This window comes from Corvus moneduloides, chromosome 2 (genome assembly GCF_009650955.1).
Source record: "Corvus moneduloides isolate bCorMon1 chromosome 2, bCorMon1.pri, whole genome shotgun sequence".
Taxonomy (NCBI): Eukaryota; Metazoa; Chordata; class Aves; order Passeriformes; family Corvidae; genus Corvus; species Corvus moneduloides.
In genome coordinates this window covers 25,029,940-25,056,399 of record NC_045477.1, presented here as the reverse complement: position 1 = coordinate 25,056,399, position 26,460 = coordinate 25,029,940, and the positions used below count along the sequence as shown (strand labels likewise).

At 47.2% G+C, this 26,460-nt stretch overlaps 1 protein-coding gene across 3 annotated transcripts in view; it reads right to left on the bottom strand.

Moving 5' to 3' along the window:
• Positions 1-26,460, bottom strand: part of LSAMP (limbic system associated membrane protein) — a 1,003,861-nt gene that overhangs the window by 8,169 nt on the left and 969,232 nt on the right. For 2 of the 3 annotated variants that reach the window (XM_032098511.1, XM_032098510.1), the window contains 3 exons: positions 22,802-22,922; positions 21,705-21,853; positions 15,692-15,727 (listed from right to left, as the gene is read on the bottom strand). In XM_032098511.1, coding sequence (XP_031954402.1) covers positions 15,692-15,727; positions 21,705-21,853; positions 22,802-22,922 — 306 coding nt within the window. The remainder of the gene's footprint in view (positions 1-15,691; positions 15,728-21,704; positions 21,854-22,801; positions 22,923-26,460) is intronic. The other variant, XM_032098512.1, reaches the window with a different exon arrangement.

The following is a 26,460-nucleotide window of genomic DNA, read 5'->3' as shown; positions in this document are numbered from 1 at the left end:
ATAATGCAGCCTCGCTCCAGGAATATTAAGTGCTAACACTCCTGACATCTTCTCATTCATCCTCTCATTTACGGGTTCCCTTTCCTGGATGGCTTTAACGGCAGTGATGCTGTTTTAAATTCACCCTGCAATCCCAAGCCTTGGCAGCCTGTCTTTAGAACTGGTCAGGGAGGTGTACATGGCTGTGGTTCTGTAAATGCATGCTCACCATGTATGTGTGCACATAAAGTACTCGTATACGTGTGCATGCATGCACATGTACGTGGACATATATACACATACGTGTGTGTGTATGCAGTGTTTTACACAGAAGGTGTGCAGGAAGATGCTGAAGAGTGGAGGTGGAGATGAGTTTTTATGTTGGAACTGATCCTGCTGTGGAAGAAAGAAGTCATGCTAACTACCAAGAAAAGCTGTTTCTGATGGCGGAGGGGAGCCAAAAAAAAAATTTATAAAAGGCCCTGTTCAAGAGAACTCCATGAGACTGAAGTACAACTGCTCCCTCACAGCCTGCAGAGGCGAAGAGCCCCACTCTCCTGGGTGGAGATCAGGTGCCACAGGCTTGCTCAGCAGCACGGTCTCTATTAAACTTGAGCTGGTAACTAAAAGGCAGCAAATCAAAGAAGGATGTCTCCAGAGTCCCTCAAATTCCACTGCATTTTCATTTGTCTGATTTCTTCCTAATGTAGCTGATCACTTACTAGAGTAGTTGTTTGTGCCCCAGTTCTGTTCTTTCATTATTAAGTATGTGCTGATTTGTGTGGAAAATTTATATTCCATCTATGGCTTCTTTTTCAGCTAGCCCACGTGCATCTTTTGTGGCTTGTCACACAAATCCTACTACACTGGTTTTTTTTACTCTTTTTATTTCCTCCTCTACGCTCAGGAACAAGTTTCAGTTCAGCTACTACCCCTACCTCACCTATGTTTCAGAAAAAGCATCTCTCACAGTCAAATAACTGTGGGGAAGCTCTTTGGGACCATTTGCATCCCTTTTTGGCACAAAACATGACTCCTCTGGCACAGCAAATAAACAAGAGCACACCAGGCAGGGTGTGTTCCCTACAAAAATGTTCAGCCACCACATTTTTACTATTTGGCTTCAATACTATTTGTCTTAACTCATACATGGACATGTACATAACACACACGTGGCAACCATCCTCCTCTTTGCCACTTTTCTAGGGTGCCCACGAAACCAGAGCAAAGGCATGTGCACCAATGGTGGCATGCAATGCACAGGCAAGGGGATATTTGGCCTTGGCTGGGTACCTCTGCCTCAATACATCGAAATGCACAGATCAGAGTTTGTGAGCTTGGTGGGGACTGGGGGCAGAGGCATGGTATGGTGTGGTAGTGATGTGGTGAAGAGATGAGCCTCTGCAATATCTAGGTATAAGAGAGGACACACAAAGACAGGTGGTGTGATGGAAGACTTGGGAGAGGGTCACACCGGCTTCTGTTCTGCTTGAGCTTGTGTGTCTAAGTTTGAGGGCATCTGACAAGCCAAAACTCCCATCTCCAGAGATGAAAAATAATGTGTTACATGTTCTCATGGCTGCCTGTGTGTCCCAGTCAGATGGTGGGGCTGGCTACAGAAACCTCTCCACGTGCAGTCCTGATCACCTTCTGTGCCACACCACAGGCTAACCCCAGCAGCTGTTCTCACCAGCAGGCTGTGCAGGTGTTGGGCAGTGTGTTAGGCTGACTGGGAGGACTGGGATCCAGTGTGGTCTCTGCACATAACCCTGGGGGCCACATGGAATCTCTGGGTTTGACAGCACAGCTAGCTAGAGTACCTGCCACGGGTGCTACATTTCCTGTCACAAGTACTGAAAACTCCGGGAAGGTCACAGTTCTATCACAAAATAATGTCTTGGGGGACAACAACTGCTCAAGCGTAATAAGAAAGAGAGTGAAAATGCTGGAAGAAAATAAAATATTTGTCTTTGAGCGAAATTTTGTGCAGGAAATAGCATCCATTTTCAATTCATTCTATCACTGTCACCCTTCCTTCCCAGCCACACCTCAGGCTGTGCCAGCCCATGTTTGCATGATGACCTCTCCATGTGCGTGCATGAGCAGCTGCTGCTGTGGGCACCGAGGCACCCATACGGCCACGGGTGAGCGCCCACGCTGGGGGCAGCGCCGGCCTCCACAGCGGCCACGGTGTGCTGCAGAACCCGCACACCCCACCCCTGCACACTGCCCTCCGCAGGCGCGCCCACCCCCAGCGTGCACGCGTGGACAGGCACGCGTGGGCACAGCTCCCCCAGGCGTGCACACGCACGCCGCAGACGCCAAGCCCCTGAGCGCACAGACTCCCCGCAATCCCCCATCCCTGCAGCCCCCAGGGCACAGACCCCTGGCAATCCCCCCGCCCTGTAGTCCCCTCACCGTGCCCGCACATCCCCTCGCCATCCCGGTCCCGCAGCCCCCATGTCACAGCCCCCTCGCCATCCCGCACATCCCCTCGCCATCCCGCACATCCACTCGCCATCCCCCACATCCCCTCGCTGTGCCCGCACATCCGCTCGCCATCCCGCACATCCACTCGCCATCCCCCACATCCCCTCGCTGTGCCCGCGCATCCCCTCGCCATCCCGCACATCCGCTCGCCATCCCGCACATCCCCTCGCCACCCCGGTCCCGCATCAGCAGCGGTGCGGTCTCCGGCGCCCTCTGGCGGCCTCAGCGCGGAGCCGCCCCCGAGCTCTGCCCGGTGGAGCCCCCCCAGAAACCCCCCCGGCCACCCGGCTGCCCTCCCCTGCTCCCTCTCCGCTGGCACCGGGGGCTTCGAGGCTGTCCCTGTGGTCTCCCGCTTCGGTACCCTTGAGCCTGTGCTCTGGGAATTTGCTGTAATATCCCGGGCTATTCATCCCCCGGCAATTGGACAGCCCTGCCAAATCTGTGACCACGGAACAGCTTTGCAAGGGGTGCTCTTCCACCACAGACAGGAGAGGAAATTGGATTTCCGATGCTGATGAGTTAATATGAATATCTGGCAACATTTCACAGCTAAACCCCTAAGGGACCCTAGACCCTAAATGCTGACCGAGTCAGATCCCATTAAGCAAATCAAGAAGGAGCAGACTGAAAATTGGCAAGGCTAGAACAACTGCACTGCTCTTCCTTGCTCCAAATGTGAGACATTTCGATACCTGGTGCAGAGGCAGGTGGAGCCCTGCCATGGTGCCTAATTGTACTGCAACAGCTTCATGGGCACTGCATCCTATGTTTCCAAGGCTTTATCGGTGTCACACATTCAGCCTGGGTGATCTGCATTGGTGCCATGCCACAAGGTAGCCTTGGCCAAGATTTAGAGAGCTGTAGCTCTCACAAGGTGAAGGGGACCATGTGCAGCCCCATCCCACCCCTGTCCCCAAGGCAGTGTAACCCTGGCTGCATCCTTGAATTTAACGATGGGAAAAACAGAGCCGTGCCACTGTGACCTCACTGGTCCCGCCCACCTGCCTGTGTGCAACAGCCCAGAATACCAGCCTGGCACAGAGAGGCTCCAGGAGCCTTTTCCTAACGCTTCTGGGAGAACTTCCACATACTCCTGAGGGAGGATGCAGAAGGGGTGGCAAGGCCCTTCAGTTTGGGGTGCCAGCAATCTCCCCTAGTGCCTAGCACTCCTGCAGGCCAACCCTTCCACGCAGCATGAGGCAGAACAGTTGCTGCATGCCCTCACGTCCAGAGGCCTGCAAGGCAGCCTAGCCCAGGGTTCACTAGACAGGAGTGGTGACAGGTGCTACTGTACCCGACTTGACATGGCACAGCTGTAGTGCTTGTGCATGTGATGGTTCAAGAACTGCACCTACTCCTATGAAGAGTGTAGGAAAAGAACAGTGAGAAGGATGGGGGGGCTTGGATTAGATGGCAGAGGAAGATGGGAAAAGCTGCTTACATTCAGAGCAAACCACAGCCAGATTGTAAAGCCAAGAGCTGCTTTCATCCTCATAAACAGCCTGAGGAAAACACAAGAAAAGATCTTTGCTGGGTCAGTCCAAGGGTCTTGTCTAACCTTCAGTCCTGTCCTCTGTGGGTGCTGGGTGGGGGCCAGCCAGCAGCACATGGCAAGCATGATATCATACTGGCCTGCCTCCTGTGCTTCAGAGTCATTATGAGCCAGCAGAAGCTGAACCCCTTTGAGATTAACTTCTTCTACCATGAACTTGTCTGGTCACTTCTGGACTGCTTGAAGACTTCCATATCCACAGCCCACTCAGCTCTTTAAGAAGCACAGCTGCAGTCAGCTGCCAGCAATGACATTGTGGCCCCACATTAAATTCGGGTGCTATGTTCTCCTGTGACTCTAGGACCTCAACATTAAGAGGTGGCCTGGCACACCTGCTGCTACTAATTGCTCCCTGAACTGTCTAGATTAAAACGGTCTCAGTCACTCCTTGCTCTGCAGCCTCCTCTGCTGACTATGGGAGAGCCAGGCAAAGGAAACTGCTCAGTGTGGGAAGAATTAGCTGGGGGGGGTTGTTCAGCTCTTCCTAGGAAAGGGAGAGATGAACTTTTTTGTCAAGAAAACTTGCAAGACACCCAGCCTCAGCAGCAGTGTCCGAGGTCAGAAGGCTGTCCCTGCACAGGCCCTACCTCATTGTTGGTGTTGGCCTCTGAAAGCCTGCAGTGCCCACTGGGGGCTGCGTGAGGAGGTGAAAATACGTAAGTTTGTCTGGGCAGAGGCACAGGAAAAGGCTGCTGTGATGAGAGAGATAAGAAGGGAGTAATGTGGACTGAGGTGATAGGATGAGCACTTGTACCAATGCTGGGCTACAGCACAGGAAATGATACGATGGAAGATCTTCAATTGAAATGGCAATACAGGAATGCTCAGCTCAAGACATGGAAGAGGGCAAGAGGAGGAGATGTCAGCCAGGGTGAGGATGGGGAAACGTAGGACTTTATGTAAGCATGAAGGTTAGGTAAGTAATGAGAACAGGTCCTGGGAAAAGAGGAGATAAAGAGAGGAAATTAGGTCCTGACCAGGCACAGGAAAGCAGGGATGAGGGAGACAGGTAGAGGGGAGTGATGGTGCTTATGGGAAGAGGACATTAGTACCAGGACAGCAAAGGCAGGCAGCCAGTACCAGCCCAGGCTCAGAATTGCAGGGGAAAAGTGGGGTTTCCAGCAGAGCTGTTTAGGTACGGATGTGGCGCCCAGTGAAGCTCAGACGCCAACAAGCAGGTGCAAAAAAGGGCACGAGCAGCAGCAGGTGAAGGTGTGGCATCATGCGGGGCTGCAGTGCTTGTACGTCCTGTCTGTCAGCCGCGCTCGGCCGGCCGCTCGCTGCGGGTACCCCCGTCCCTCTGTCCCCGCCCGGACGCCGCCGCCGAGGCGCCGCTCCTTCCCCGCCGCTCCTTCCCCGCGAGGTGGCAGCCGAAGGACGCCGAACCCGCCTCGCCATCCCAGGCAGCCTAGGGGCTGGGAACTCTGGGAGCATGGGAAACTCTGGGAATAACACCCGGGGCTGGCCGACTCTGCGCACCCGCCCGGGAGAACCCCGGGTCCCGCATGGCAGAGCTCCCCGGGAACACGCTGAGGAAAGGGAGCCAGCTCTGCGCGCTCCGAGCCACCGCCGCTGAGCCAGCCACGGATGGCCGCACGCATGTGGCACGGAACCTGGTCCCCACCGGCCCGCACCTTTCTACCACCACTATGCACCTGCATTCTCGGCAAAACCTCTTTAGAAGACAAAAAAAGCAGGACATCTGCCCACTACGGCAGCAGAAACCGAGGGTGCAGGGGGTGGGGGTGAAGTTTCTAACCCACTCTACTTATTCCACTTATTCTTATGATGGGCCCCCAGCATAAAAATGGACCTGCTGCAGTGAGTCCAGAGAAGGGCCATGGAGGTTCTCAGAGGGCTGGAGCACCTCTCCTATTGAAGACAGGCTGAGAGAGTCAGAGTTGTTCAGCCTTGAGAAGAGAAGGCTCCACGAGACCTCACTGTGGTCTTCCAGTACCTAAAAGGGGCTGACAAGAGCGGGAGAAGGGCTTTTTATAAAGGCGTGTAGTGATGACAATGACTAATGGTCTTACATTGAAAGAGGGTAGATTTAAATTGTACATAAGGAAGAAGTTCTTCACTAGGAGAGTGGTGAGACATTCGCAGAAACTCTGGATATCCCATTCCTGAAAGTGTTCAGTGCCAGATTGGATGCGATTTGAGCACCCTGGTCTAGTGGAAGGTGCCCCTGCGCATTGCAGGGGATTTGAAACTAGATGGCCTTTAAGGTCCCTTCCAACCCAAGCCATCCTATTATTCTACTTCCTCCACACAGATACTCCCCCTTGTGTCTCCTCACTCCCTCCAGCTCCTTTTTGTAACACCACCAACACCCTTGAAGGGACCCATTAGAGAGGGGGATGGAGACTGTGCCATGACATGTAAGCCTTGCTCAAGAAGCAAATGAGGCAGGATGTGTAAGTAAAGTCACAAGATTACCAGAGGCATGCCTCCAAATGCATGCACCATGATCATCACCAGCAGAAACTGAACCCGTTACTTTCAAGATTCCCAACACAGACCTTTAAAAAGGATCATTTGAGATGCAAGCAGAAAGCAGATACATTCCTGAGGGAAAAAAAATCATCCACTCATCTACATGTTTCACATCCACATTTGCCAATCTCATCATCTGAGTAAACCAAAATGAAGGCAAGAGAAGAGACAGCCGGTGCCAATTTTTCTCTTATTTACATTAACAAGACTCCAGGGCTTGACATATCTGCAGTTTGCTGATGGAAGAGAGACCACAGAGAAGGTTCAAAGGCCATCAGAGAGCTCCTGGCTCTTGATTTGCTTTGGGGAATCTGCCCTTGGGATCCTGCCAGAGAGTGCAAGGTAAAATCTGGTGTTAGAGGGCAATTGGTCCCCATGAGTTTCTGAATGTAAGAGAAGCCAGAAAGCAGCATGGGATGGGCTAGGAGAACTTGTCTGTGATAGGAAGAAAGGAGTGATGGTAAACCAAGTATAGCCAGTCTGCTGTTTCTCCAGGTGCTGCCCACCCTGAGCAGCTCTGGGCTCCATGTTGTTGATAGGCTGACTCTACTTAAAGTGAAGGCTGGATTTCTGCTTCTTGAGCAAAAAATAGGACCAAAAATGGATGGGGGGGGGGGGGGGGGGGGGGGGGGGAGGGAGGGGAAGAAAATACCCCACTTCTAAAGGAGAAGGCACAAGGGAAAGAGGATGTGCACCATGCAGGTGTCTCTGTCATCTCACTCCCTGGGGCCTGTGGGGGTCTTAGGGTTTACACTTGCCAGCTGCTCTGCAGGAAGCAATTTTTCCTAGTCTGTTGACTCTCTTGCCAGGGCTTCGGAAGATGAAATCTTTATTATCATGAAGGCTTAAAAGGGAGGAATACTGTTAATTCCATTTTCAAGGTCATACTTTGAAAGTTATTAATTTCTTTCTTCCAGGGCTTTGCACTCTACTCTGAGGCTTTAGGGATTACCAGCTTCTACTTACTAGGGTTCATTTGGGGCTTTTTTTTTCTTACTTCTTTCCTGTTCCTCCCCGCTCCTTTTAGAAGAAGACACTTCTCTTTCCTTCCCTGTTCTCAGTGTCGAAGCTATTTTGCTCATTGCCTGCTCATTCCCCATTGTCACTACCAGTTCTGCTCCTGTAATTAAAACTTGACTGTGACTGCAGTGGCAGTAGGCTGGCTTTCCTAGAGGTGCAAGTACCACTGTGCAAACTGGGGAGGATGCCCTCCAGCAACTCTCCAACAAGATGAAGGAAATGTCTCTGGTGTCTATCAATCTTTGCACTCGGTTTAATGTATTTCAGAATTTGCTCATGCTTTTTTAGCACTGAACAGTTCTTCCCCATGTTTTGGAGCTCATTCATGGTGTACTAAGTACTCATCTATCATACCTCATGTCTTAGAGGAATGAAGATTCATTCTGTAATGCAGCTCACCCATCCTTCCCTAAGGTCTGAAGAATATCCCTGAAATTGTATTTCTCAGTGTCTTTCTGAGAAGGTCGTGGTGTTCAAGAGCTGTCTGCTTACACCATTTACCCTGGAGCTGCTTTACAGTAATCCTAGTCTAAAATTGAATTGTTATCCTGACCAGTGAGGTTGGTGGTGGCTAGAAGACCACCTTTGTTTCAAGGTTACACAGATCTTTCATCATCAGATCTGTCCTGTGTGTATAAAAAGTTTCAATGTTTTCTCATAGCTGAAGAAATTGTTATCCCACCCTTTTCATTTCCCTAGCAACTGGAGATTTATTTAAAAAAAAACCACCCAGCCCCCAAACCCCACCTTCCCCAGCAACTGATACAAAATCAGATATTTAAAACTGTATTGTCTTCAAATCACACATTAAAGACTCTCATTCTACAAGCAAAACATCCAAAAAACCACATAGCACAGACTTTTTCAGGAGTCATTATGGGGAAGATCTGACTTTTTCTGCTTTTTACTTTCCTAGGATAAAGCAATCCCTCTCCTGCTCACCTCTCAAGCACTTGTGTAGGGCACAGCAGACCAAAGGTGATGCCAGCACATAACCCAGTGTCTCAATAGAAGACAAACAGCATAGCTCCCCTCACCCAGAGCACACACAGCCCTCGGAAGCAGGTTTGCTAATTGGAGGCTCTGGAACCTCTTGAAAAATTAATATTTTCATCAGTTTCATGTCTGTCTGTTTACTCACTTCATCCCTGCTATGGTTTTCTACAAGCTTTACTGGATATGTGGCATGGGAAAGATATGAGTGGCTGTGGACAGAAATGAAGAGGCAGGGGACATGCATAGGGGTGACTGGAGCAGAAAAATAACTAAATTGGGGTGGAGAGTGACCAGTGTGCTTGAGGTTGCTCTGGTACTGAAATGCAGTCCTACTGCAGCCTCTGCCCTTCCTATCTTTCTCTAGTATCTGCAGAAGAGTATCCTCCCAGCCTGCCCTAGAGTCTTCTTAGGGATATCACTCTCAGTGTTTCAGTGAGTTAGAGATGTCATGACAGTCAAGCTGGGCCCATGGGCTGGTGTATGTCTCTGAAGTGTGAGGTCTAAGTAAATAGTACCTTGTGTTCCCTGTAGTTCTCATCAAAATGTGGAAGTGTCCATGTGTGTGCAGTTCCAGAGTGAGGCTCCTGGTCACCTTAACACCCTAGCAGTGCAAGCATGGCTTTAATTCCCAGGCCTGGGAAAAACCGGAGCAGAAAGCCATCATGGCTTCCCACAGCCCATTCCCAGAGCAGTGTTAAAAAGGGAAAGTTATTGTAGCTTACACAGGCAGCTGAGCTGGCCTTCAGCTGGATGAGTTGGAGCAAGGGGAAAGAGGCAGGAAGCTACTCCTGTTCCTCATTAGATGTTCCAGGGTGCCTGGAGATTGCTCGGTGCCTGTGGGCTGTGCCTCTGAGCACAGGGTGGGTACGGTGACGTGGCTGGGGAGCGTCCCCATGGGTCAGTGTGCCTGTGTAGCTGCAACACCTACCGTAGGGGCTGCCTGACCGGGCCCTGCTGAAGCCATGCTGCTTAGAGCACATCCTTCTCCAGGGCCTGACCCCATCTCCCATCCATGCATGCACTCCCCAGGCAGCAGGGGGACATGCAGGCGATGCTGGGGAAGGGCCAGGCACATTGCTCCTTGCTCACCTTGCCACGAGGCCTCTCCCTTTGGCAGGGGAGCTCTGCTGACAGACCTGCTCGCCCATGGGAGCGAAAGCCTTCCAGGACTGCTCTGCTTTTTCTGCGAGCCTGATGTCTTTGGAATGGTTGGGTTTTTTCCCCATGCACACCCTCCCTCCCAAATCCCACACCTCCCTTCTCCTTTCTGGTTGTTTTTGTTTTTAGAGAGAGCGCTTAGACAGCTGTATTAATCATGCAAGCCCAGCCATGTGTAATGTGCTTTATCAACAGCAGAGCAGACACTGAATGGCAACCGGTTCACAAGCGGGCCCAGTGCACTGCCTGAGCTGGGAAGATAAACCTGCAGCTTCCCAAACCAACTTACCGTCATGGGTTAGTGAATGGAGAGACTGTTCACTTGGGACAATAACCAGAGGGGAGGCCAGCTTGTTGGGCAAATTCTTGAGTGGTTTACACTGGAAATGGAAGGGCGAAGAGGAGGAGGAGGAGGAGGAAGGTGGAAATTACTCTTTGGTCATTTTTTCACAGGGATTGGAGGAATTTTTGTGTGTGTGTAGGGATTAAATCAAGGCAACAGTGGCAGTTTTTCATCCTCCTCTTTGCTGCCCTCTGCAGTTCCAGCCAGCCTGTCTGGCAGCTCAACACAAGAAGGAGAGCAAGAGGGAGAGAGCAAGGATTGAAGTACACCTGCTGTGCAGTGGGAATAGGTTGCCTTCAATGTCTCCAAAGGAGGAAGTTCAGTTGATGACTTCAGAAGCTCATATAACATACAGATGGTATCAGGCTATGAATGTCCTCTGGGCTGGGGATATCTGGCTCAGGAGGGTTAGAGCCTGCCCCAGCTCTGTTCTGCAGGGTAATCTGTCCATGCTACAGCAGTAACACTATCACTGTGCCTATCAGACAACTGATTTTTCATGGCTGTCACTCTTCCATGGGTTTGTTTCTAATCTCTGCAGTGCAGTTATGTGTTCTCTCCCCCACTGGATCCACTCAAGCTCCACTCTCCCACCTGACTGCTGTGCCCTGACCTCTGTTCTGCAGGGCTGTTCTGCATGCATGCAAAGCCACACCGGTGACTGCATAGACCTTGAAACATCTTCCTTATCCCACTGCAAGGACTCAGATTGGAGGAATATCTTTCTGGGACTTCCAGTCTCAGTTCCCATCCTCTGCTGCTGATCTTCACTCACTGGATTCTCCACAACACTGTACTATGCAAATATATACAACCCAAGGCTCATTTTGGAATACATCAGTCTAAATTAAAATAATGAACAGAAAGTACAGAAACAGATCAGGCAGTAAAGCCATTTCTCTTTCTTTTCCCCTGTGTCTCTCTTTTTTCTCTAACAAAGCTTTCTTTTCTCTACACTTTTTTTTTTTTTTTTGGGAGGGGTGGGAAGAAGCAGATTGGCTTTTAATTTTTTTTAAGCAATCTCGACAAACAGAAGCTGTCTGTTGCTATTCAGCAAAACCCACCAAGCAGTGTTGGTAGCTTGGCATGAATTCTTGGCATGTCTCTTTTCCCCAAGATGCTGTTTCTGTCTACAGCCATACTGCCTCCTTTTGGAAGACACTATCATCACCTCTGACTTTGGTATTACTCACTTTAAACCACAGAGTCAAAATAAGCTACAGTGCCATCCCTTGCCTCGTACCTATGAAATAGCAAGAAGCAATTACTATGATGTTGGCTGCCTGCCTTCACCCTGCCTTGTCCTTCCTGTTCCCTTGGCCTGAAAGCCCCACAGGCTTGGCACCCAGTGCAGTCCCAGCCCTCAGTGCCTGCAGCCCTGGCAGGGACTGGCACTGACCCTGAGCAGCAAGAGAAGCTTGGTCTGTCTGAGCATCCATCCTGCAGGGCCAATCCCTTCTGCACTCAGAAATGGACAGTGAGCTCTTTGGAAAATTGGCATGGATACCACCCGTGGGAAGTAAGGAGAACTGTGAGTTGTGCTTCCCACCCAGGCCAAGGGCGTGATCAGCTGACAATGCCCAGGGCTCAGGCAGCTTTCAGGGAAGTGAGGCATACCCTGAGTAGTCAGGCACACATCACTGTGGAGTGACCAGTACAGCTGAAGTATGTCCCTTGAATGCCTTACGATTTATGGGAATACCAGACTTGACATGGCTCCAAATATGCCCTCATGTGCTTGGTGCCTATGGCCATTATTTTTTTCTGCTTGTTATTTTTTCTCCATTTCTCTGTCAAGATCACAAAAAGACAAGATTGTCTATCTGGGCCTGTTTATGCTATGGCTTCCCCAGCATTGCCAACCAGTTTGTCTCAAAGACCTGAAGGCCTGGATTTTCACTGACCCTTTTTCTACAGCCCAAATGAGAAAGCACCCTCAGGCCTCAGTGAAGAGGACTCCAGAGGTGGATGAGTCCTTCAGCTGGTCACATCATACTGGGAGAGCTGACTGCCTGGTGAGCAAACCCCCATCAAGTGGTAACCCTTTACAGCCTGTAGTCTCTGTTGTAATCCCCCACGCTTCTCTCCCTAGCTTTGATGGACTCAGCTGTCAGAAGCACAGGGACCTTTTGCCAAAGCAGACCCTGCTGACACGAGAGCAGCCAGCTCAGCAGAACTGGCAGGGCCATGCACTACAGAAAGCAAAAGGAGAGCAGAGATGGGTGGGAGGTGACCACTGCAACAGAGGAGCTCTCTTCTGCACAGCTGGACACCCAGAGAGAGGAAAGAGGACTGAGAGGGTATTAGAAAGAAAGATGCTCGCTGTTTCCCACTCTGGCCATCAGACCCAAATGAACATCTCTCTAGTCCCTTCCCCCAGCTCCCACCCACCTGATGAAGGCATTAGTGACAGTACAGGCTACACAGGCTACAGCTAAATGGAGACTATCTACGATCTACAGCCACACAGGGTCATTCTCCGATCAGTGCACGTTTTGGCAGAAAGACAGGACTCCTCATTCTCCTTTTCCCTCCCACTCTGCTAATTGCTAACACACTACTGCTATAAATCTTGTGTCAACCTATTGATGGCCATGACTTTGTCTGATCAGGCCCCAAAGACTGACACACTTGTTGCCCTGTGGGCAGCTGTGGATGTGCTGCTTTCTGAAACACCACATCCCCCTTGCATAGCTCCCAGGGCATCAAGCTAACCACACTGAGAAAGCCCCTACTTAGCCTCTGGCAAGCCCTCATCACAAAACTCCTGTGAGGAAGACTCACAGGTTTTGAAGCCCACCGGTCTGGCTACACCATTCTGATGTGGGCACTAGGTTCTAATCACAGGGGAAGAAGTCATGTTCAAAGGGCTAAGGACAAGGGACAATGAAGGACAAAGATGGAGCTAATGCCATAATTTTGACAGGTCCCTTTGAGGTTCAACAGTGGCCACACTTGGCCTTCCACTGGCAGATGTGGTGTGGAATGAGCAAATTCTCTTCTTCCAGAAGAAAAATCCTTTTGAAAAAGCACCTGATGATGCAGTAAGGCCCCCGCTCGCTGACAGCCAGGTCTTGTGTCAGCCCATTATAACATGATGTTACGATGCAGACAGAAAGATGTGATGATGTGGCATCATCCCAGAAGACATTTCAAGGCATTTTGAGTGCCTGGCTGCAGAATCAGGAGGGCTAGAACATTTTTCAAGGACAACTCAGTTGAGAGCTGAATCAGCTGGACTCCACCAGCATTTTAGGAAACTGTCTCATCAAATTCAAGTCCCATTTGTTTAGTTGAATGGGCTGCTTCTGAGTCTCCAGCCTGCCTGAAAGCAAGATGTTTCCACAGCAGCCAGCTAATGATAGCAATGCTTAGCAGGACTACAGCTCTCTTTGTCTCAAATCACCTTCCTTTTAAATTAATGCTCAAAACCCCACAGGGCAGGGAAGTGTTACTGAGGATTAACAGAAATGAAAATTGAGGGAGAAAGAGGAAGGAGGCTGTGATTCTGGTCATTGAGGAATCGCTTAATTGAGGGTTGAGGACTACAGTTCAGAACATCAACTTATAGGAAGAAAAAGGTCTAACAAAATTTAATGCCCAAGATTTCTTTGAAGGTGAGCAGCACAGTAAAAGGACATGCAAAAAGCACCAGTATCTGTGCTGAAGGCCCACAGTGGAGAAGCTGGTAGGGGCTTTCAGAAAACAAGTGAGGTCCAGAGTATTTAAGAGCTACTTTCCCCCTCTGCAAAATCCTCTTGGCATGTCCTGAGTCACTGGAGATATACCAGCATTTGGCACCTCAAATTCCTGGAGACTCCTCACAGGAGTGATGTCACACCAGGACGTCCTTCAAGATGATCTCAGGAGACTGGGGAGCAGTAAAAAAATAACAGCTTCAGAGATGGAGGGGAAAGTGTTTTAAAGGATCAACTAAAGCTGTGCAGGATGGCCTTGGCAAGTTGATTAGGAGGTGTATTTGTAATGGGAATCCTGGCCTTGCTCACTCACAGATTTTGCTTTATCATTTAGCTTAATGGGCTCCTAATTCAAAACCAGCTGTAAATAGGGCTGGCTATGAAAAAAATTAACACTGCCTGCCTGTGGAATTTAAGGATATATAATAAAAATAATCATAAAACCAAAGAGCCCTGGGTTTTTCATCAGACAAAAATATTTGTCACTGAAAATTCTGCTTAAAAAAAAGAACACCTAAAATTGGAAAACTCCTCAAAACCCTACATCCGAAACAGCCTCAGCAACTTTAATTTCATATCCAAGCACAAGTTTCATTTGCAATACATAAGATAATGGTGTTTAATTGGATTTATTTTACCACAGTAGGTTCCCAATGGCCTACTTTACTCCTTTTCTCAGCTCCTTGAATGTTATTTACAAATCACTCTCTGGGATTTAATTTTAATGGTAGCTTGATTTCCACCTCCCCCCTTCCTTTTTTTTTTTAGGTACTTTTCTTTAATTGTATTTGTGGATTTGCCTTTTAAATAGGCAATTGTGACTACATCCTGAGCCTGAATAAGTTGCCAAGAGCAGAGCTTGATTTGAAAACGGCAGAGTAGTTAAACGGAGCATGTGTAACACCCAGCATTTATTGTTCTTTTCATGGGAGTACCTGCAGGTGCTTTGTTCAAGCAGGTGCTCTTTTGCAAAACAACATGGGCTCCTAATAACACTCTATCCCAAAGCTCCGTGCAGACATTAACAATTTAGGTCTCTGAGCAACCCATAAGTTGTGTGCATCTTCCTCATATGGCAGTAAAACAAAGATACTGAGGAGCTGTAGGCCAAGATTTTTTCAGTGAACACAGGGATATGCTGCCTTATGTTGATTTAGTTTCAAACACCACTTTCAAATGCTGTAGCCTGCTTTCTGGTTTCTGTGCTTTTTCAGAATGAAAGGATCACAACCACGTCCCAGATCTCATATGGATGTTTGGACCATGCTGCCTGCACCTGAGGCAGGAGTGGGCAGCACAGAGACAGAAAAAACACCCAGACCCTGTTTTGCCTCCATACCTTCTTCCCTTTTGGAATAAAGCAGACAGTAACACCTCACCATGTGCCTCTTTTCATGCTCTCTGCCTCACGTATAGGGCTATGTGACTGGAAGACTTGGAGAGGTAGGACAACAGCATGAAAAAACAAAGTGTTTCATGGTGGATGATAGGATGCTCAACTAGAGTGAAAAAAACCTTCTGGCAGTGTTTTAACATTTAGTTTTCTCCGTGTCCTTTCCACCGTCTCTGCAAAAATTTAGTTCTGCTTATGCTTTTGATCCAAATCTGAACAAGTGGGCAAAGAGAGCTTAGGATGAGAATTTGTTTTAGGAGTAGGTCTGCAGGGAGATTGAACCTCATTAAAGACTGTCCAGACCTGGGTGACAACACAATGTCATGGCTCAAAGCTTGGTTAAAGGTTGTTGCTGTTCAGTTGACTGGTTTGTTGAAGAGGGAGGGGGGAAAGGGAAGGATGAGGAAGGTGAGCAGAAAAGACAAAATGACACCTAAATGAGAAGGGAAAGCCCTTATCTTCCTACATTTCTGAGCTGTTTTGCCCATGCCTAGCTCTGAGCATTTGTCAGGATGACGGAGAATGACCCGGCTAAAGAGCTACTTCAACATAAAACATATACTGACCTGGAAAAGGATTGGGGAGTGTGGGTAAAACTCGTTCTAAGGGGGGAAAAAAAACAATAAGCAACATGCAGGAGAAAAGGACAAGCCACTTTTCACACCAAGCAAGCAGCAGATACAAACCTGATGGAGTTGTCCATCCCCAAATTAAATGAACTAGAGTAGGTTTCATATACAGAGCATTTTGCTAGCAACATGCCTAATACACATCAACATCTCTTGGGACTGGGAGTCAGAAAGAAGTAATTTGAAAAACTAAACAAATAACAGCCAAACAGCAAGAGGGATTAAGCACCTGCAGTGAAGGTAATTGGAGTTGATGGGCCATATCTTCCTTCTGACTTTCAAGACCACCCATGTCATCACTCTACAGCTCCTCTTAGCTACACCTCTGCCTGGAAGCTAGTCTTGGCAGAGAGGTGAGTTGTGGGAGTCCTCCATGAGTAGTTGTTGCCTCCCTAGAACCTTCTCCACCCTGGATTCCTTGACAATGAGAGGACTCTTGAGGATCTGTGCATGGGAGCAGTCACCCTGGTGAATCCTCAAGGGCACTCTGCTCCTTTAGAGTTTTTGTCCTCTGAGGGGAACAGAGTTTTTGCAGACTCGTCATCTTCCAGTTGTGCACAGAGCCTGCTGTCTTGTTTATAGGGTTTTTATAATGTGTCCTCGTTATACGTCACAGCAGGACTTTGACATACGTCACTGCTGGCTTCACGGTTTGCTTCTTCCACAAAAGGATCCCAAAAGAATTGCACAGACACTGAGGGAAACCAGTATCAGAGACCTCAGTCTAACAGTAGTGCTAATTCTGCTTCGCAGATGGTGCAGGTGATGCACAGAGCAAGGAAGCAGTTTGCCCAAGGTCAAATGCTGAACTGTTGGCAGAGCCAGGCACAAAACCAAGAATACAAGGTCCCCAGGCTTGACTGTTATCACTGGGTCTCCTTTCATTGCCTTTGGAGCTTGCTGGATGCCTTGTACTGACTGAGACAAGTTCCCACACATGGACTGATCCATAGGTAGACATTTAGCTGCAACAGCTGGTAAGCCTAGGGCAATGAGTTGTCTCCTGGCTTACCTGCTAAGATCATAACTGATGGACACAGAGCTTGGCAGGATAAATCAGTAGTCCACTATTATTCTCTGATCACCTAGGCCCAGCTATTTGGAGGCTAATGGTCTTTCTACAGTATCCTTGGTTCAAAGAGTGAGTTTCTGTCTCACTGGAGCTCATGAGGATTGAGTAGGTCAGGCCCATCCCTATGACACTGGCAGAACTCCTCCCCTCACGGTGGTAATGGAGTTGTTTGAATCCACAGCAGGCACAGGGGAGATCAAATACAAGTCTAGCCTGGATCTCTGTGTTTATGTAGCAACAGGGGACCATTGTTCTGCGAAAGCAGGCTGTTTGTGCTGACAAGACTTCCTTGTTATTTAGTTTGGTTAAATAACTCAACTCCCCTTTACCTTCTTCCTGCACAGCAGGCTGCAGGCTGCACAGCATAAGCAGTTAAAGCAAAGCACTACGGCCTCATTATCATGCTGCTTTCTATTCAAGGACTCTATCTCTGTTCCCCTCTCCCACTGTGTGCTGCTTTTATTGTTCCACCCTGGCTCATTAGCAGTGTCTCAGCCTTGCCCCCTCTGACTGTCAGCCCAAACCACTTTCCTGTCTCCTGAGTCTCCCCGTTACTGACAGCCCTGGGGAAAACACGGGGTGTGCACTAGGAGGGATTTTGGCCACAGTTAAGGTTCCAAACCCCAGCAGCCACCACCGTAACCAAATGCTCAGGCACAACAAAGCGTGGGCAGAACGGAAGGAGGGGTGTCAGCGTGTGCACACTTGTGGCAGGATGCTAACAAATAATGACAAGTTGGAGGCTAACACCAGCTCCTAGGAACATGCCTTGCTGCAACCAAAACTGCTAGGCTCCACCTGAAGCTTCTCAAGTTGGCACTGTCTTGTCAACTTCTGCTTCACCTGTGCGTCTGCTGATTCCCCAAAGGGTGCAGAGAATGCAGCAGGGGACCTGCTGATGGTGACAGTCTCCTACAACTGAGCCAACTGAGCCAGCAGGACTGCATCAGAATGTGCAGCACTGTGCTGATGTCTCCTGTTTCAGACTATGGGATGGGCTAGCTCGGCAGGAGGCAGAAGGCAACTAATTTGGAAAAGCTTTTTTTTCTTTTTTCTGCTTTGCTAGAATACACCAGGTACTGCACGTGCTTCTGTGTGGCTGTGGAAGGATGTGTGGGTTTGCTTACACATCACACAGGTGCATGTTTTCATATACATACTCACCTACACATAAACCTATGTTCCTCCAGCAAATGTGTATCTGCTATGTGTATATGTATATAAACATTTGTGTGTGTGTATATATATATATACCTCTGTGTAGCATGTGTTAAGATACAAATTGTGACTTTCACTCATAATGCTTTTCATAGCACTGGTAGGTGAGTAAAACAAAAAGAAAACTTGTTCCCTACCTCCTAATACACTTGGAGGAAGAACCCTTTCCCTTCAGTTGTGTCATCGCTTTTCACCTCTGTTGCTCTGTGATGGCAGCCCTGGCTTTGCCTCTCTGTCAGGTGATTTTCACAGAGATGTGTGTTACTGTCCCTTTTTTGTGCTTGGGGTTTACAAACCCTGCTCCCAGGCTCTGCAGAGCTGAATCAACCTACTGGCTCACCAATGCTGCCAAACATGGTCCTGCCTCCCAGCTCCTCATACCCACAGATGTGTTATACAGCTTCCTCTCCTGCATGGGCTTTGGTGCCTGTTGAGCCCAGCCATGAACTAGTTCAGCTCAGTACAACAAAAGAAAACATTTGGGGCATTTTAGAGAGATGAGCAATAAAGCTCAGTTACTTATTCACTGGTTTAGCAGGTTGGACTGGCTCAGTGGGCTGTCCACTGGTGGCAGAATAAGTGAAACAACAAAACCATGTGGCACAGAGCAGGATGAGCAAAAGGACTGGGAGGGAAGGGATGCCAGAAAGCTATTAGATCAGTTGTATCATCAAACTGTTCCTGAGTACCCTCTCTACAAACGTATTCCATATTTGCTGTTGGAGACAGTTTCCTGGGTAAGTTAAACCTTTGGTGGGGCCGTATTTATGTTGTAAACTCAGTCTCCAGGAGTGAGGGATATAAATCTCTCCACCTACAGCAGGCAATCCTGCTGCTACATCCTTTAAGGAAGATCACTAGCTATCTATTCATACAGCTCAAGGGAGCTGCTTTTGTATTTTAATGCATCTTCTATCTATGACATTGACATCTAAGGCACTCAGTCTCTCTGAGAGTTTTTCAGTGCTGACTGAGATTTCATGAAATGGTAGCCACCAATTTTTCTCTATTGCTAAACTGTTCTTTCATATCATTTCGCTCACTCCCTGTCTGCCCTCCACCTCAGGCGAAGCTGCCAGTACCTCATTATTAACTCTCTGGTTGTTTCTTCACTCCTTGCTGCCATTCTTTTTTGTGCTGCAATGGGACACTGAGGAACCATCGCTGTACTTACCTCCCCAGTGGGATGTTGCCCTACAGTGAGCTTGTTCTCTATTTAAAAAGGAAATAAAATCTCTGATTCCAGGGATGAAAAACACTCCCAAGTATTTGAGTATCTTCTGTACCTTGCAAAAACTTGGCACTGCCTTATTTTTCTGTCTGGGTGTGTGGCTGGGAATGTGCATTACCTGTTATTTCAGCTACCGTGTGATCACTACAGCATTTCTTTCATCTGGGCTTGTAGGTTTTTTTCAGCGGCTTTCTTTATCTTTATGATGCTGGATTCCCTTCGCTCATTTCCCCCCTGATTTCTTAACCTTCAAAATACCAGCTGTAGTCTGCCTGAATTTATTTTTTTCTCTCTCTTTCTCTCTTCCACACTAACTAGAAGAACAGAGATTTCCTGAAACAATATGAAGCAATTGCACACTGCAAAAGTAGGGATTAACCAAGCAACAAAAACAAGTTAGAAAGAGTTCACTGAAAATCATCAAACCTCTCTCAGCTCCTGCACCTCCATTCTCCTGGCTCTTGTGAAGTTCTCTAGTGTCCTCCAGTATAAACAAGCCTTGAATTTCTAAAAAATTATAAATGAAATCCAACAAGTTGAGGGAAGGAAAGTGTTCTTCATACATGTCAAAAGGGGGCTAAAATAGGATCCTCACTGTTGCAAATCATCTTTATGAATGTCCACATTTCCTCCTGGACTAGTTAACAGCAACTGTGCAAGGTTTCCTTGGGTCTCTCACAGGTTCTGCCACTCATTTTATGACCATGGGTAAACCACTTCTTCACTCTGTACCTTAACTTCCTACTGCAAAATGGTGCTAACAACATTCACCCATTTCTAAATGACTTGTGATATTAAAATATTTATTCATTGCTAGCAAATCCTTTGAGATCCTTTGAGGTGAAGTTCTGAAGTCATACAAAATGCTTCTCTAGCAAAACTAACCCTCCAGCTAAAATCATATGTGCATATATGCATTATTGAATTTCATTTTATATTTTGTTTCAGTGATGCATTTCAGTTCATCTCTGTAACAGGAACCAACAGAGAGGGCCAAATTTAGAATTCAGTCACAAATAATGGATTCTAAACTTAGAATTATATTAATATCAGCAAGAACAAATCTGGAGTATTTGAAAATTGTGTTCCAGATTGCTGCCTGAGGATTTTTTTTAAATCTCATGACAGTCACAAGACCAGGGTGAAAAGACTTTCAAAGTAGAAATTTGCTTTGTGTGCTGCAATGCTACAGGAAATCAAATATATGTTCTTTTATGATAATATCTGTTCTTTAGAAAATAACGACCACAAAATATAGCCAAATTTGCAAAAATTCAAACTGCCATGAAATAAATCCAAAGGTGGTAGACAAAAAATGCCCATGCATTTATCCTTTTGCACTATATCTGTTAACCAAACTGCAATTTTGGGGTTTTTTTGTGGTTTGATTAATCTGACCACACAGAGCAGAAACTAGACTAAACTGCATTCCATACAGACTGCTTTATACAGCTTTTTTTTTTTTTTCTGTTTAAAAGGACATGCAGGTCATGGCATGAGTGTTTTAATTCAATTTGGGACCGTCAGAGGAACACTGCCATCAGTCACTTTTGTGTCTACGTGGCCATTTGTGTGAGTGGGTCATTTTGCTGCAGTCTATCCCTGATGCCAATAACATGTGGGCCAAGTCTAGCCCAAGTTTGAGACCTGGAATTAGGAACTGCATTTTGAATACACCGCAGTTTGTATGTGTGCGTGGATGGTCGGTGAGGGGAAAGGGCTCTGTTTAGGGTCAGGTTTGAATGAGCTGCAAAATTCAGAACCAGCAGGAAACTCTTCTCTAGAGCTTGGTCTAGTCCCAGCCTCTGTCTGTTTGTACTTACTAAGACAAACTCAGTAACTGAAAGGTAGCAGAATGAGATCCAAGGAACCTTATTCCATGTTTCATCTGTTGATTACCTTTTTCCCCATGTTCCCTATGGTATATCCCTTTAAAATCATTCTGTCTTTTCTCATTTCTGTCCCTTCCAGTTTCAAACCAATTTCTCTTTTTCTTGACTCTGTCTTGTTCTCCTCAGGCTCGGTGGCTAGTTCTCTCCATCTCTCTGAATTACTTGTCATTTCTCAGCTGTCATAGATCCTCCGAGCCCTGGCCTTCTGTCTACTTATTAAAGGGGCTGTCACTCTAAAGGGTTTTTTGTTTCCAGCTTTAAAACAAACACATTTTTATTATTTTAACAAAATCTGTCTTCAGCAAAGCCAGTCAATCAAAGGGCCTGACTGTAAACCTTTTGATTTGGCTGTGTTTGTGTTTCAAGGCAAGTATGAACACGTAGGTATCCGAAGCAGAGTGCTGCAAGCCAGGTCATGGCTGAAGGTTTGAGGGTGCTGGGTTGTCAAGAAGATGCCTTCCTGAGTTTTGGCCACCGTGTGCTTCCTACACAGCTGTGTCTTTGTGAGAGCCTCCCTTCACCCTCTCCCGTACTTACTGTAAAGGTATAGGCTGGCATTTGTGACTCCCAGCTTGTTGGCAGCCACACAGGTGTAGTTCCCGTAGTGTTCCTCAGTGACATTGGCCACCATCAGCAGAGACTGGCTCCCCGTGCTCTTAATCTCCAGACCATTGGCGCTGTTTATCCTGGGAAGACAGGAGGAGAGGTGTATAGGGCAACGGCAGCTGTGGACTGGGAAGGAAATCCCTCCTCAGCACACAGCAAACCAAAGTCATTCAGCCCAGCTGGCAGGTGAGGATAGAGGGAAGCAGGGAGGAGATGCGAGAGGAAAGAGAGCAAAGAAGGCATGGATGGAAAACAGGAAGAGGGAATGAAAGGAGCATAGGAGTTCAGTGGGATGAAATGCCACTGGTAAAGCAGTGGAGAACCAAGGAAAGACAAGGGAAAGGGAGGAAGCATTTACCCAGCACTGAGTCACTCTGGAAGTGAACACACCATAGCCAGCTGAAGGCTAGTCTGTACTTAAACAAAATATTCTTAGTGGAACACACTGATTCACAGTATGTGCATATACCAATGCTGAGTCACCCCTGAACCTGGGCACCCTGTTCAGGGCTGGCTACCCTAAAATGTAGGGTAATAACACAACCTTCTTAATTCCAGATAAATGCTCAGGTAGAAAGGACAGATCCTTTTTCTCTTCTCATTTATTCTCATATGCAAGACTGAGAGGCCCAGGTCAGACAGGTGAGGGAATCTCATGCCTCAGCAGCTCCTTCTCCTAGAAGAATGCACCTAGAGCAGCATTACCTAATTTAAGACTAACACTACCTACTTTTTGGTCTGTATCATGGGCTACGTAACACATGAACATTGTATTAATCAGGTGTTGGCCCATAATTGACTTTAAGGCAAGAGCTCCATCGTCTGCATTTCCATCAGCATCTCCAGTGCAGAGAGAAATTGCCTCCTCCAGCCATAACCACGCTGGCTCTGCCGAGTCAGATGGGACATTGTGACTCAAATGGATTGTAAGGAGCAATATGTTTGAGAGGAGATGGGGAGGATGACAGGAAACCTCTTTTCAATGGACTAAAAAAGAGAGGAGGGAAGAGGCGAGCTAAAGGCCTCACCTGGTATCATCTCTGTACCACTCGAAATCAGGTGTGGGCACTGCTGATGCCTCGCACCGCAGTAAGGCTTGTCGTCCCGTGGCCGCTTCATTGCTCTTGGACTCTGTGATGGTGGGAGGGTCTGCAGGAAGGAAACACGTGGTCAGTCCACACACTTCCAGGTGGAACCAAACAGTGAAACTGTGTCAGGGCTGGCTGCCCCATGCAAACTGTACGGGCTACTGGAGGCCCACAGCAGCTCCCCCCGGCACATTCCCCCCTGCTCCTCTGCAGAACACTGCTCTTTGAACACTCCCTAATGTACAACATTAGCAGCACTCCTCACATGTGCTTCTCCTCAGCACTGCTGAATAAAGTTCTGTCATAAATGCATAGGCATACACAGGCAGAGTTAAGGTTAATGATGGACTTCAGCAATTTATGAATATTTACCTATAGATGTCTAGTTTGCATGGCTTATTAGAGAGGAGAAGATGAGAGACTTCATCAAGGGTAAAGGAAGACAGCAAAAGTAAAGGAATAAAGGAATTTAACACTAGTGTGAAAATTATTTTCCATACAAACTCTTTGTCTAATGCCAAAACGATAATAAGAAAGGACTGAGGCAACATGTATGAAACAGAAATACATTTGTGGCGTGAAAGAGAAGAACTTTAGCAGAAGCTGTGAGTGCAACTCTGAGAGCCAGTGTTGAGACACTTCCTTTAGGTGTCCAAGGTTACAAATCCTGATCAAACCTTCCTGGACATCGTGCTTTGTGACAAGTTCCAGATGCGCGTGCTTGTGACTGCTCTTCATGAAGTTTGCCCTCAGCAGAGGTGCTTCCACCTCCGCTTACTTTGAAGTCTGAGCATTTTGCCATGGGCAAACTAAACTTGGAAAATATATCGGTGTGCTCTGCTGGAGCTTGGTCTCAGTACTGGCTGGATACCAGGTAGGGTAGGCACTGGCATTTTCAATCCCAGCCCCATGTTCAAAATATTAAGCAATAAGCTTTACATGTTAAATGGCAGAATTATTTCCACCTGGCTGCTGAGAGGGATCAAGGAATAAGTGCCTTGTCTCTCGTCACTAATACTTGCATGCCCTGAGATTACAGGGCTGCAACTCAGACAGATACTTTGCTGCGACTCAAGTTACCATAAAACACACTCCACCATCTGTATCTGTCCCAGAACTGAAAGGCAAAAAAAAAAAAAAAAAAAAAAAAAAAAAAAAAAAAAAAAAAAAAAAAAAAAGGCAAAATGGATTGTGTCAGCCACAGGAAAAAAAAAAAAAAAATCTGTCTGGAGAATGTATGGAAGGAAATTTGTTTGTGAACACATTAGCCATCTCAATATGATCCCTTCCCTGACCTTAATCGGGATTTTATGCAGGGCTTTAGGGATATTGCAGTGCACCCTCTAACATCATAAATATGAATAAGTGTACATAAATAGAATCCTACATTGAAAGGCTGTGAGTTCATGTAAATATTTTAATTTGAAAAGGAGGAGGGATAATAAAAGGATAGCAAAGGTGATTTTTTAACCATTCTTATTTGATTTTTTGGTTTGAGCAGTATATCTTCTTGCTGACTACAGAGAGACAAACCTTTCCATTTCATGAATCTGGCACAAGAGGTGAGTCACAGAATGAACAGGCACCTTTCCATGGGCCTAGAAAACGATCCCAGCAGGCATCTGCTCCCCAGCCCCTTGCTCTGAGCAGTCCCTATCTTCACCACAAAAAAGTTGGTGCAGTGCTGTCCCGGGAGAAGGGGCGGGTGACAGTCCCAAACAAACCAGCCTATGGCACTCAGAAGGCAGCTGCTCTGCGTGTAGCCATTTGCTGCCTGGGAAGCCAGGAGTGGGTTCCCTTTAGCTGTTTTCCTCCCACTCTCCCCAGGCCTCAGTTTCCCTGCCTGTGATGTGCAAGGGCAATTACTTGGGAAGCCTGAAGGTGGTAGTCTGAGACCAAAGCAAAGTGAGATGCTTTCTCCTGCAGTCCAAGATGACAGTGCTCCACAGCAGATGCTGAGATGGCCAGGAATCTCCTGAGGTTGGACAGGCTCCATTTTTCAAGCTTATTGTGTTTTTTCCCATTTTCTGCTGCTTGTGGAGTTGCTTAACAAAGCAGGATGAGGAAAGATGTATGTAAATATCTGGCTTTCATTGCTGAAATAGGACTGATATTTTCCTGCATGGTCCTCATGATCTCTTAGATTTATTTCCCTTTCTTTCAAAAGAAGAGATCTGTCCTTAAGGAATTTTAAGTTTCTTACATTACAAATTACACCACATATTAGTATTACAATACTCTATCACATCACTTTTCCGTATATTCCAACAGTTAAAATGTTTAAGGTCTTAACCGTGGCATAGTTATTATGTGTTGAAACTAAATCAAAATCAAACATTCTGACTTTATACAAACAATCTGTTTCAAACACATTAAAGCACCATTGAAATTATGTTTCACAGAAATATTTGAAACTATTAATTGGTTCTCATGGAACATTTCCAATTTATAAACTCAGCTGTTTGTGACACTTCTATACTCCCAGTGCAGAAAATCTGCTACTACAGTTCATATTAATGCCAAATTTGGCCCATGAGGCAGCTGATATTAAACCAGTGACACCCAGTTTCTAAGGGAACTATAAAAAACTGTGGATTTGGAAGATGCTGTAGGGAGCTTACAACCTCAATTTCTAAGCCAGCAGAAAAGTTGATCTGATGTGATGGCCCACAAGGACCAAGGTAAAGAAACAGACAAAGAGCAATAATGGTATTAAAAGATGCTATAATCACCTACAGGCAAATTAAGACTGGTATTGGCTGAAACTCTGCCATCAGCTCTCTGCCCTAACCTTCTCCCCGACTGTTCTACCTGTGAATTAAGACATGAATATGCACCCAGAAATGTCTGTAGCCATCTCCAATTTCAATTTAAGTTAATATTTTGATTTAAGTCTCCATTTAAACTGAAGAAGGTCGGGAGAGGATATACCTCCCATTCATCCATCCTAACTGCAAAGTTATTAGCCTCCAAGCAAGGAAACAAAGCAGGTACATGGGGATAGCTCACTCTACATCACTCCAGTGCCAAACATAAGCCATACAAGTATGGAGGTGGACATATACACGTGTAGGATTAAAGAGCAACATCAATTTGAAATATTTTGTATTACTGTGAGAGGAGCATGCCAGCAGAGTGAAGTGGACATCTGTCTAGGCACATATGGGATGGGATCCATGCCTTCCTCCACAGGTGTGGATGTAAGCCACAGCTAACCATGCCTCTCAGTGCTTTTAGGGGATTGCTGTATCCTTTGGTCAAGCCCCTCTCTGTATTGCACTGGTGCATGGAGGGTCTCTTAGACAGAGCTTTAAACTAATGACCTGAAACCAGCATAGAAGTTAAGTTTTTGCACCCTGTCATTAACACATGCCTCTGCCCCGCGTCCCCTGGCTGTGATAGCCGTGTAGGCACTGCTGAGATGGCTGGGTGCAGGCAGGCGTGTGTTTGCTCTGAGCCAGCTGAGGTCTCCCTTATCTCTCCTTGCTGCCTTGGTGAAGCTTCTCTTCACGCTACTGTTGACCCGAATATCAATGAGTGAAAACAAGGCATTGCCAGCATCTCGGAGGGGAGAGATGGGGGCAACTCACAGCTCTTCC